Source organism: Caretta caretta, chromosome 1, assembly GCF_965140235.1.
Source record: "Caretta caretta isolate rCarCar2 chromosome 1, rCarCar1.hap1, whole genome shotgun sequence".
Classification (NCBI taxonomy): domain Eukaryota; kingdom Metazoa; phylum Chordata; order Testudines; family Cheloniidae; genus Caretta; species Caretta caretta.
Window position 1 is genome coordinate 281,734,787 of NC_134206.1, and position 13,324 is coordinate 281,748,110.

General features: G+C 39.7%; 1 protein-coding gene across 7 annotated transcripts in view; it reads right to left on the bottom strand.

Moving 5' to 3' along the window:
• Positions 1–989: 989 nt before the first annotated feature.
• SYT1 (synaptotagmin 1) overlaps positions 990–13,324 on the bottom strand; it is a 519,707-nt gene continuing 507,372 nt past the window's right edge. For all 7 annotated transcript variants that reach the window (XM_075124345.1, XM_075124344.1, XM_075124343.1 and 4 more), the window contains 2 exons: positions 7,795–7,928; positions 990–4,038 (listed from right to left, as the gene is read on the bottom strand). In XM_075124345.1, the coding sequence (XP_074980446.1) occupies positions 3,832–4,038; positions 7,795–7,928 (341 nt within the window). In that variant the 3' untranslated portion in view covers positions 990–3,831. The remainder of the gene's footprint in view (positions 4,039–7,794; positions 7,929–13,324) is intronic.

The following is a 13,324-nucleotide window of genomic DNA, read 5'->3' on the forward strand; positions in this document are numbered from 1 at the left end:
TATCCCTGAATGTAAATGAAATAAGGATTACGTGATGACAGTATAACTCATAAAACAAAATAATCTGGGATGTGTAAAAACTGAAAAAAAGTTACAAAAACAAATTTGAAAACAAGCTATACTTCTTGAACAAAAGCTTATGCCCAAATAAATCTGTTAGTCTTTAAGGTGCCACTGGACTCCTCATTGTTTTTGTGGGTACAGACTAACACGGCTACCCCTCTGATACTATACTTCTTGGTAAACAGTGGTGCAATACAGTCACAGGTTGCTGCTAAAAGATATTTATCAACAGTTACTGCTGTGGGAGATCCAACAAAACAGTTATCTCCTTGTCTGAGAACAGGAAAGAAATGACAGTAGGTGGGATCCTACAGGGTGATAGATATTTGTAAATGTTAAATTAAATGCCTTTAAAAACGTACTTCATTTTTTACCATTCTTCTTGGAAGGAGTTACTTAAATCCTGAGCTCTTTCTCTGTGCTTTGTGTTGCCACTAGACATGTTTCTCCAGATATTTCAGTCAAGTACCTCACTATTTGGAGTGGAAAGTAAATAAAAAGATGAGTATTTTTTCTGATGTTTGTCATTTTAACACAAAATAAATGGATAGAAGCTGGCTGGGTGGGTTTACTTCTGGCTCGGTATAGAAGATAATGCATCTCGTGATGGGACAGTATGAGTTCTAAATCATAATATAGACACCAATAAACACTCAGAACTTCAAACTACTTGGGAAAACAGTACTTCAGCTGTGAAAACAATTTATTGCCCTTGACTGGTGGAAAGTAATGGGAGCACATTTAGAGTGCCTAGGTTTCCTTCGTAGTTAGCCCTTATATTTACAGAGACCAGGCAGCTGTTAAGTTTCAGATTTTGGTGACTTGTCTACTTGTATCAGAGCAAAGCCAGACTGTGACTGTGCTCAAAAACGTTAGGGAGCAACATCTTTTTCATTTTAAATCAAAAGAGTTGAAACACTGAGACATCAACAGGAAATAAAACATTTTTATTGAATATGTATGTATGCTATTTTAACGACAGCTCTACTGGGGGATTTACTACACAAAGTGAAACAAAATATAAACCACCTCATCAAAAATGAAGGTAAAATACAGCTAAAGTTGTCAGCTCGTGGGTCACGAGCAATATGGCAGGATAAAACACCCCAAACATTTCTACAAGATACAGAGAAAACCCACATGTAGAAACACTCAAGCAGGCAGTAAATATACACAAAGGCAACTAGGATCTTTCTACAGCATCAGATTCTAATACTTTACACAGCTTTGTCAGAAAGGTACATGTGGCTTCTTTGAGGATGAAAATGTCATCTTGGTCATATAGCAGGTTCGGTCTCTGAGAGTCATAGTACATTACAAACCAATTCTCTGGTGACATTCAGTCTGGCAGTATAGGAAGAGAATGCATTAAGAATACCTTAACACACTGAATCGGTTCTGGCAGTTTGAACCTGCAAATTTGAACACGCAAATTTCTTGAATGAACAACTTAAAGCTGGATATCATGAAGCTGAATACCTGTTCTTTGCTGCAACTCTGTCAACCTAGTTCCTTTCTCTGGTGGGGTTTGGTCCTTTAAAAAATATTCCAGCTTGACACTTCCTGCGTTCACATATGTTATCTCAAAATATGCCTCAGTTGTACCTTTTCCATGTTTCATGTCAAAAGAAACAACTCTAAAAATGATTGGTGTTGCTATTCCTATATTTTGGAGTGGGGAGAGACTATAGCGGTTTCATATCCATTTTGTGCTTCCCAATTTAATGAGGGTTGGGTTGGTTTTCTACACATGGGCTGAATTCTGTAGGGCTGCACCTTATCCCTCATAAATAACATCTGGAGGGGGTTGGGGAATTTATTTTTCAGCATGGACTCCATTGCTCACACCCCTGTTTAGTTTAATATAATTTCAGGCTGTAGCTTTATTTATTTATTTTTTAAATCACACCTCCAAAAGGTGTATTTGTGCCCCATTTTTTGGTGTTTAGTGGTACTGAAAAGAACTAAGTCTTCAAAGCATTATAAATATATTCACAGTCCTTAAAATAAAGAGTCTCAAAGGATGAGATGTGAGATCAAATGTAATGCCCAAAATGACAGGATGAAATGCTATAATCTGAGATCATATGCTGTCTAGCCATGAGATGAAACTGTCTACAAATGGGGCCGGGGGGGGAGGGGGGGAATGTGGAATATTGCACAGTGCTGGACAAAATGCTGTGTGGTCGTCCAAATCTATATAACATCCTTGTCCTATGCATAGCGTGTCAGTTCTAAATTGGTCCATAGTAACTAGAACTGCTTGTGCTATGCACTCCTTCAGCAGTGCAGTAGAAGGGAATGGCAGTATTATTACAAGATCACTACGGAATAAATTGATTGCTATCCACTGAGAAAACTACATTTCTAAGCACACACGGCAGTCACAGTGGTACACAGAGCAGTCTTTCAAGACTCTTATGGAATGACTAATAGCTTTATAATAGTGCCATTTACTACATAATAACATTGAAAACATTTAAAAACTCCTCCTGAAACGAGCATCTGGTATACATAAGAGGTTGCTTCAGTTTTCTTGAACTTATTTGTTTTGTTTCACTTGTTTTTAAAGGACAAATTAAAACTTAAGTATAAACAGTATATAAAAAAGGTCACTAGCTGTTCTCTTTTGGCTTACTTTGAAGTGCATTCAGAACTATGGCTAATTTTTGTCTTCTTTTGATGGGATTACAATACTGTCTGTTCACCATGAAACTTGTATAATAAACATACACGGCTGTGCTTAAAAATATTCTGCATTCCCTTCTAATCTGTTAGTATAATAAAATATTTTGTTACAAAGTCTAATGTGCAAACTCATTAGAATCCTAGAGTGTGAAATCACAACTGGAATTCACAGTATGTTAATTTTGTATAAAGGTGATAATGGAGAGCTACCTTTTCTTTTCATGGTTCGATGCAGCATTTCATTACTGCTGAAATTCCCCTACCCCCCCCCCCCCCCAGCCCCCAGTCTCCCCCATGTTGTTGTTATGTGAAATTATCTCCCATGGAACTGCTTCCTCAATTGTCAGTGTAAAGCCATGATTTCAGTTTTTTTAAATATATACAGAAAAAATGATCTATTGGCTACGCTTCCTTGAGGTCAGCCATGGAACTGCTCAGATCATGTTAAGTTGCCTGTGAAAAAGAAGTCTACAAAATTGGATTCACCCCTCCAAGGTGTACTGCGTAGGCATATCTTGTTATTTTAAATGGTTCACTTGAAAGCTCAGATTTAAGTTGTCCTTTAATATGTCAGTGTAACACTACTAGTGCCTTACAAGTTGGAATTTTTGCTGGAATGCAGACGATACAATAGTTACCCTATAATATATTATCAGCTCTCCTATATCTCAGTCAATTTACATAATTTAAAATAGAACATCTTATTAAAAACATCTAGATATACACAGATTAGGAAACGTTTACAACATACAAATACACAAACTAGAAATAAATTCTCAGCATACTGGTATATACACCTGTGTGATACAATAAATAATTTCTGTCATGCTCTATCTACACATCATATTGCTTAAAAGAAGAGTAGATCTGGGGGGCAGAGGTGAAATGAAAGGCCTTTAGAGGGCTCTCTACATTAAAAGTTGTGCAAATCAAAACAGGATTTTAAGTACCACTCATCTGTGTTAGGACGCATGGCTGGAAATGAAAGGACCCATATTACTGAGGTATTTACAGATACTGGCTAAAGAGCACTATGTGGGCAAATGCAGAAAGGCTTCTTTTTCATCTTTTGTTTTTTGTTTACTTCTTGACTGCAAGCATGGCGTCTACCTCTTCCTCAACCTGTAAGGTGTGCCACTGTGCAATGGGTCGCCTTGGGTTGGCCAGCATGTCTGACCAGTGTCGTAGCTCTGCACCAGTGCTGTTGTAGCCCACAAAGACTTTCCCGATAGCATCATTCTTGCCAATCTTGTCATAGTCCAAAACAGTCACAACAACTTGCACTTTCTAAAAGGAGATAACAAAGAGCAATGAGCAAGACCTGCAGGTAAACAGAGTACAGAACTGGAATTCAGAGTTTGTGGGTGAGAAGGGGGAGGGTGGATAGCACAACAAGTAGTAGCAGATTTCGAATGATATGAGAATTCAAAGTCTGAAATAACAGGTTACAAACTCCTATGAATGAAATCAAGATCAAAACAGCCATGTCAATTGATTGGTATGCTCATTATATGGAAGAGATCCTTTGTTATGGCGAAGGAATGCACAGTGCAGCTCAAGAGGTGTCATGCACTAGATGTTCCTTGTGCTCCCCATATCTTGGACACACAGCCAGTGTGTAGGGTGGGTCTTCCACCCTGCCACACCAAAAGGGCTGCACCCTCCCATCTGGGTCTACACTAATTTAAAGCAACATAAGATGATGTAGCTCCTGTTTCTACATGTTTGAAGATATGGACTTTGGAAAGATTCTAAAAGAAAGCAGTGGTTGGCTGAAAGGACCCATGTGAGTAGGGATCAGGTGTGTGTGAAGTAAAATACAATAGCCAGGTATGGGCATACCTTTTGTTATTTATTTATTTTTTTTGGCCCACTATGAGATAGATCTTCAAAACCACATGCAAATTTTTTATTATCTTAATTAGCTCCGACAGGAAACAGGACTGCAAAAGTACAACCCTCCAGAGAAGGAACCCACGCACAGAGACAAAACACAGCTGTTTATTCTCTCCTTTTTATTTGGGCTTCTGATGTGAAATCCCAACAAACAGAATTACATAGGAGTCAGAGTGCTACTGTTTTTTGCCGGCAGCAACAGAGCATGTGAAGTGACTACTGTGCACTTTATCTACCTATGGAATGGGCTTTCGCACCCGCCTTGGAAGTCAATAATAATGCTACTTAGCTCTTATATAGTACACTTCATCAGTAAACTTTAAAGTGCATTACAAAGGAAGTAAGCATCATTATCCTCATTTTACAGATGGGCAAGTCATTTACTCCTCTCTGTGCCCCAGTTTCTCCAAGGTTGGTCAGTGGCTGAGCCGGGAACAGAAGCCAGGTCACCAAAGCAGGACAACAAACAGCATGTTCCAAGAAAGCTACTGTAGCTGGGTCCTGAGCCAAAGCCCCTCCCACAGCTTTCCTCTAATCAAATTTCTTATTCAAATGGGCTCTGAAGCAATATTTTTTTTAAAAAAAAGCGGAACTTGTGGTTTTTGTGGAAAGATGATTAGACTGGCATAGGCTTGTAGGGCTAACTTGAGCTGTGAGTCTAAAGAGGTATTGACTTCTGAGTTTGTGGGTGTAACTTATATCCTCCCCACTGTGTAAGTTACACCCACAAACTCAGAAGATCAGATTCAGAAGTGTAATTTACAACTTCTTAGACTCGCCTATTTGTTCGTTGCATTTCGTGTTCCAGGCCTCTTTCCTAGCCCTCCAGCATGTTAGTTACAGCAATGTAGACTCGGGAGACCAAATTCAGAGTTGTTACATAAGGGTGTAAATTACATTTAGGCGCATGAGAGTCTAAGGCAAGTCAGGCTAATGTAATCTACATGCTGAGGAGGTTGGAAGGAGATTGGATATTATACCGTGTTATGTATTGCCTGCCATATGGCCCAGTCTAAGTGAATCTCAGGTGTCTGTGTTGTGCATTAGTAAGTGCATGTGTGCTCATTTGGTCCTTACTATATGTCTGAATAGCACAAACATAACTTATTCCCCTAGTGAAACTGGGTTTTCCTCAATAGCATCTGAGATGAAACAGCCTCAGGCTGATTTGACTTAACTGTACACACTTTCCCTTCGAGACTTTCATTTTAAAGGATGAATCTATGACAGTTTTCCTGACTCTGCTTCATGCTATTATAAATGTACACAGCTCCTGGATTCATGACAGACTGGGATTTGTTTCTCCAGGTAGGTTTTATGAATTGCGGGAAAACGTAATTTACACAGAAAAATATTTTTGGTGCCAAGGGGTCAGTCACCCTTTTATTCTAAAAAGGCCAGATCCTGCAGTCCTTACTTGCAGTAGGAGTTCCACTACTATTAATGGGATTACTCCTGTGAGTAAAGGCTACAAGGGCTGAGTCATAATCACTCTTTGTAGCCCCTTCCCATGACAGCGTGCACAAATCAATGAGCCAAAGGAGGATATGACAGCTCCAGGCATGTAAGTATTTACATAAGCATTTATGACAGAAGTGCACAGTCTCTAAGGTGCCACAAGTACTCCTTTTCTTTTTACATCAAACTCAGACTCTCTTCCTTAAGACCATTCATGATAAAATGCAATATCTTTCATGCTTCTATTTCTAGAAGCCAGAATGATGTCTTACAACATAATGTTGCTTGCAGTGTATTTGCTTTTATTGTCAATGATAGCCCCAAATGGACATTTATGTATTAGATGCAGGGTACGATCATTGCCCTAGAGTGTATTGGCTTTATCTTAGTGTAAGACTGTTTAAAGTTCTTATTATGGTAAAAAATAAAATGCCTGATGTTACCGGGAACCATTAGCCTAATGACTAGCAGAATGTTTTTTTTTTATTGTCATACCCGCCAAGGATGGATACAGTACAAACAGTGATGTGGCCTTGAGGGGGTGGGAATGGAGGGCTCAGAGGACTGATCATGAAATGAGTTTCATCTTCTGGTCACTGGTTCAAATCTGCACGGCTTAATTAGTGACTGAAAATCATTGCCATCTGGTCGCTGATTGGTGGCCTATTTGAAATGTAGGTTTCAGTGCAAATGTCTGTGGATATTGCTATAAAAGACCACTAACAGCAATAAGCACCTGTATAAGCAACCTCAGCAGAGTGACCAGAGGTTGAAAGGGCATGGAGACTGAACTATTCTTTCACACTCAGAGGTTAATAGGCAGCTACCCCATTCTGCTCTGCCAGTGTTCAGCTATTTTGTGCTTGTCCTGTGTAGGATTTCACACTCCAGTGGGGTCCACTCAGCACCTTTTAAGATAGCAGTTCACTAAAGTCTTGTTTTTAAAACTCAGTGCTCCAGGATCACCTCTCTCTTTTGCACAGTTCTGTGCGCATGCATACTGGCAGACTGTTCACAAATACACAAATCTGAACTTATGATAGGTTGTTGAAAGATGTTATTCTTATCCTGTTTTACGTTCCACATTGCTGCTGCTAATGAGCTGTTTCTACTAGTTTTGACAACTCTGCTTTGCCTCTATGATCCCTCTCTTCTCTTTGCTCTTAATGATCATGGACCTGGTATAACCATTATTCCATTACCTGACATGTTAGTGGAAGTTTATCAAAATGAATGTTATACGTGAAGTACACAAAGGTCACAGAAACATTTACAGTATTCATTTAAATAATGTTTAAATATGTTTTTCTATAAATGAGCCTAATTAAATAATGAATATGATATAGGGAAAATGGCCGAAACTCATTTAACTCCTATCTCTAAAATTTTTGTCAGTGTATTTCTTCTCTTATCACTATCTTCCTGTTTGGTTTTTCTTTTGGGTATCCATTGCTTCTGACCATAAAATGCCAGTTATCCATTTTTCACTGATGAATCAACCCTTCATAAGTTCCGTGCATGTTATCATTTCCCTCTTGAAGCAGTCACACTTATCTAACGTAGAGCGGGGTTGGCACATAGGTGCTAATGAAGGCATGCACACTTCAGAATTAACAAGGTCCCTGTTAAGTATTTATGAAGGCTGAGAAATGGAATTCAGAGGAAGGGGAAAGCAGGGTTTGACATTACCTGGATTTGCTCGAAGGGTACCTCAAAGCTGAACGATTCATTGTAGTAGGGGTTCAGAGTGTTCTTTTTAATTGTTGTCTTTTTCTTCTTCAGTCTCTTACCATTCTGCATCAGATGGATTTTCACATAGGGATCTGAATAATTACAATGAAAAAGCGTAGTTAAGAAATGGTAATCAAGTTAATGTGTATTGTAGGGGTAGTCAACAGGTGGACTGCCGGCCAAATCCAGACTGCCAGATGCTTTTGAATGGACCCTGAAATCTTTTTATTTACTTATCATTATTTATTTATTTTCTCTGGCGTCTGGACCTTGATTATTCCGTGATCAAGAAATTTGGACCTTGACAAAAAATAATTGACTACCCCGTATAGAGAGTAATCCCTGAAATGACTATTAGGTGAAAAATTAAACATGTTCATAGCAAATAATGGTCATTTTAACAAAGTCTGTATTTACATCAGATGAAATCTGATCAAGTGCTATCTCTGGCATTTGAATACAAACTGTACTAAATAAGGTACATACCAGTTCTTGTTATATTCACTTACGCAAAAGTCCAAGGAGGAGGTAAATCCCAGCCTCACTCTGCTCTGTGGTATATTACTCCTCTCTCTCACAGCAGCATAATCTCTTTAGTCCAAGGATTGTTACATGTTTGTACAGGGTCTAGCACAATAGGACCCCTTTCACTGAAATTGGCATCTAGCACTACTAGAACACAGAGAATAATGATCTGGGAAGACAGTCCCAGCCACTCTAACTCTGCATAGTAGTTCTATCTCAATCTCCCCGCATGTGCTGGTCTTCTTGCTCCCCTGAACTCCCATGTGCACTGGGTTTGATTGTCTGTGGAAGCAGCTAGATTACATAGTGGTAAGGGACTACTGCCCTCTTTACAGACATATATAACTAAGCATTGTTACTCTCTGCTGAATTCTCATTGTTCATGAGTTTGTATGAGTACTGTACGAACAGATTTATCACCTAATCACAGACTCCTTGCACAAGCTCAACTCCCAGGGAAGTGACTGCTTTGAAAGGATATCTTGGTGCCTAGAATGTCAAAGGGAATTGTGCCTGCTTAGGACATGTGCAACTGAGCGCTTAGTAGATCCTTTTCCTCATTCAGAGAATGGACTTACTGGACCCAGTTCTCCTCTCGTGCCAGTGTAAATCAGGAGTAACTTCACTAAGTCACATGTTTTACACCCATGCACAATTAAAGCACTGAGTGGTAGAGAGAATCAGGCTCACTGTAATGTCCTGTACGTTACTGCAGCCATGACTTGACTAACAACCTTTGTGGCTTTAGATAGCAATTCTGCAATGTAAGCCACAAGGAAGCCTCTCCTAGGGCAAAGTAACAGGATCTGTGCCAAATGCCTGCTAGTTGGAAGTCGCTCTTGGCATATCTTGCATGAAGGTTCTTATTAAATTATTTCTATCAAAGAGAGCATCGCTCCCTTCTATGAAAGCAGGGAGAGGGAGGGAAACCAGTGAACACTTTGTTGTTAAATTTCCTTGTCTTTACTATGAGTACACAATCTTTCAGGACTGTCCAATGGAATTGGTGCCTGAAGAATCTGGGAATAATTGCATCCTCCTACAATAAGGAAGTATTGTGTGAAAAGCTTTAAAACTCTCCTGGCTGTTTCTCAGTAGAAGAGTTATTGCCCCTGCAGCCTCAACACTGGGTTTAGCACCTGTGCTTTTAGGGATTTGATGGTGTAAAGCAGATGGTTCTCTGCTCTCTGAAAGAAGTGGTCTAGATTGTCGGTTTTGCTAAGTGTAAAGTGTAAAGCTGGTTTGAAATAAAAGACCATTTCAGCATCCGTACTGGTTGGAAAACAGTGGTAAAGAAGTTTAGGGTGTGTGAAGAAAATCACAGAAGCAAAGGACTAGTTTCATAGAGACTTAGGAGCCTAAATGCCACTAACTGCTGGCCTATAGAGTCACTTTTTCTCACTCTCTCTCTCTCTGGCCCAATACATACTTAATTATTTGCATGTAGTGGCTTGGTTTGAAAAAGAAAGATTGAGAGAGACCTCACCCCAGAATATCCCAGTGCTTGGGGAACTCTCATGAGAGGTGGGAGAGCCAAGTTCAAATTTCTTTTTCACATCAGGAAGAGGAGTGATTTGAACACGGGTCTCCCTCCGCCTGGTGAGTGCTCTAACCACTAGGATAAAGATTATAAGGGGGCAGGAGGGAGGTCCAAAGCAGCAGCTGCCACCACCACAGTAGCAGCAGTACCAATGTTGTGTCTTTCAAAAACCTTCTTAAGTGCCTAACTCCAGGAGAGGGTTAATGGCTGTGAATCTGGGCAGAGGCAGGATCTTCCCTCCAGCCTAGATTTAGGCACCTAAATCACTCAGAGGCCACACACCTCTCTTCAGCATTCCCTAGCATTAGCAGCTTTCTGCTCAGCTTGCTGGCCTCTGTGAATCTCATTCTTATGCTCCTAACTCTCCCCAGACAGGGTACAGGGAACCTAGGTGACTAACTTGGGGCTATGGATTCCACTAGGCAGCAAGCCACCTAAAAGGTGAAGTGGCCCATTAATACCTCTGTAGTCATAGGACAAAGGGAGGTTTAGTGAGTTACACATTGTTATGGTTTATTACAACAAACTGTAACCCACTAACACCTTATTTTGTCCTTGGGCTACAGGGATGTTAACCATTTCACCTTCACTGGTCTCTTAGAATACGTGCTAACTATTTGTGCTAAACAATCTGTTCCACCTTGTATTTAGTTATGACACTCTGAGGTCTGGTCTACATGACAGACCTATATCGGTATAAGTACATTGCTCCAGGGTGTGAAAAATCCACACTCCTGAGCAATGTAGTTATACTAACCTAACCCCCTGTGTAGATCAGGCCTATGCTGACAGGAGAGCTTCTCCTGCCAACATAGCTACCACCTCTCAGGGAGGTGGATTAACAATGTCGATGGGAAAGCTCTCTCCAGTCGGCATAGGGCATCTTCATTAAAGAGCTACAGTGGCGCAGCTGTGCTGATGCAGTGTTTTAAGTAAGTGTAGACATGCCCCGAGTACCTTTCCTAGACCTGAAGTAGAGCTCTGTGTAGCTTGAAAGCTTGTCTCTCTTACCACCAGAAGTTGGCCCAATGAAAGATATAACGTCACCCAACTTGTCTCTCTAATACCTTGGGACCAACACGATTACAACAACACTGCATGTAACCTGAAGTAGCCATTCACCTTAGCAGGCTACAAACTGCTACAGAGAAGCATGGTGTTAGAACTTAAATTAATAATAAAATTTCAACCAGAATGGCATATATAAGAACATAAGAAAGGCTATACTGGGTCAGACCAAAGGTCCATCTAGCCCAGTATCCTGTCTTCCGACTGTGGTTGGTGCCAGGTTCCCCAGAGGGAATGAACAGAACAGGTAATCATCAAGTGATCCATGCCCTGTCACCCAATCCCAGCTTCTGGAAAACAGAGGCCTAGGACACCATCCCTGCCCATCCTGGCTAATAATAACACTGAAGGTTATTACTTTGTTGTTTCCCCTGCTTATTCTAGCAAAAAAAAGAAAAAGAAAAGCCTTACATCATTACATAATTCAACAAATTTTACAACTACTAGCAAAGAAAGATTGTATCGCATATTTATAATTAAAAATATTTCCTTTAGATTGTGGGATCATCCCTCTTGAGCAAAGCATGACAAAGAATATGTAAGGATTTAAAGGAAAGGATTTTTCAATTAAAAAAATAAAATAAAGATATCCATTTTAAAAAAGAATCTCTCTTCCACAAACTAACAGAAGGTGAACTGCCTGAAGCAAACCATTGCAAGAACACAGGATAACAGAGTAAAAATAATGATGATAGACTGTTCTTTATCTGAAAAGTCACAGAAAAATATTGCAAGTGATTTTCAATGATAAAGTTTAGTGAAGACATGTATACTTTCTAGTTTTACCAAAGGCTCAATTCTGCCAGCATTCCTCATGTTGAGTATACCTTATATGTGAATAGTCTAACTGAGTAAGGTGATCTCAACATGAGTATGGGTGACAGACCTGAGCACAATGGACAAGAACCAAAATTGTACAGCATGAATGTACACACAACTCACAAGGCAGAGTGAACTACTTTGAATCAAACTGAGACAGGGGCCCAGATTACCTCCACAATGAGGCAGTCTTCTGTTGTGGCTCTCCCCTGGTCCATGTGAAAGAGGAAGGACTGTATGTGTGGAACTCCACAGGTACTCCTCTGATAGGGCTCCATGGGGGATAGGACTGGCCATGCTCCCCTGCTAACTTCCTATTAAGAGGACTGTGGGATTAAATACTAGTTGCTTCTACTTCAGTTGCTCTCTCATTAACATTCTATTCACACGTGCAAAAAAGCTGTAAAAATCTTCACTCAAATTGTGCAGCGTGGGTTTTACAAAAATATCTCAAGGGAGGCTAACAAGGCAGCTTTTAAAGCATTGGGGTGCCAACCTGACATCCTCTGCTTTGTTGCAGTTTACCTTAAAAATATCAGGATGTTATTTAAAGGAAACTAAAAGATCTGTGCTTCCTCTGAAATAGAAGTTGAAGTAGTCTCAACAACGAGGTAAACACACTGTTATTGACTTTAGAGTCAGTGCTGCTAAAATACCAGAATCATTCCAACTAATACCCAGATCACCACCACTTTGTGGCCTGGGTGTATTTAATTTGTTAGATAAGAAAAAACAATGATGTATGTGACGTTCAAGTGAAAATAATGTGTATCACAGAAAATGGCATGTATCAGTCAATCATCTCTGTTGGCAACATCTAAAATTCAAGGTCAAGATAGAGTCTGTAGAGCGCAACAAAATGGAAATAAAAATATTCTGACAAACAAAATATGGAGCTGGAGAGCCTTTGTTGCGGATTTTAAGATGAAAATCAAGTTGTAGGTGATTAGTCTTAAATGAAAAATCAGTATTATTTTCCTTCAGAAAGAACAGAATTTATAGAACTCATGAATTTCCAAATCTCCCCACTGTATTTTCCACTGAATGCATCCGATGAACTGAGCAGTAGCTCACGAAAGCTTATGCCCAAATAAATTTGTTAGTCTCTAAGGTGCCACAAGCCCTTTTCTTTTTATAAAAATAGTGCTGATCTTTGATCATTTGTCAGGCCTCTGTTCTGTGGTAATCTAATCAAAGTATGAAAAGCTAGCAGATAGAAAGTTGACAAATTTGGAAAATGCTGTAGGTGAAAACACTGGAAACTGATTACAAGAGTGACTACTTTCCTAGGAGTGTGTATGATTGTTTAAAAAATAAATAAATCTGCACCGGCCTGAGTGGAGATCAGAAACCCCCCCCCCCCCCCCAACCTCCCAAATTCCGTAAGTCTTGAGTGAGCCAGCATGCTTATTAAAAAAGGAAAAACCAAGCCAAACTAATCTAGTAATAAATGCAGTTGCATAATCATAAAATTTCACATGTCAAAATAATATAAGTCAGATAATACTTGGCAATTAAAACTGGTAATTTGGCAGA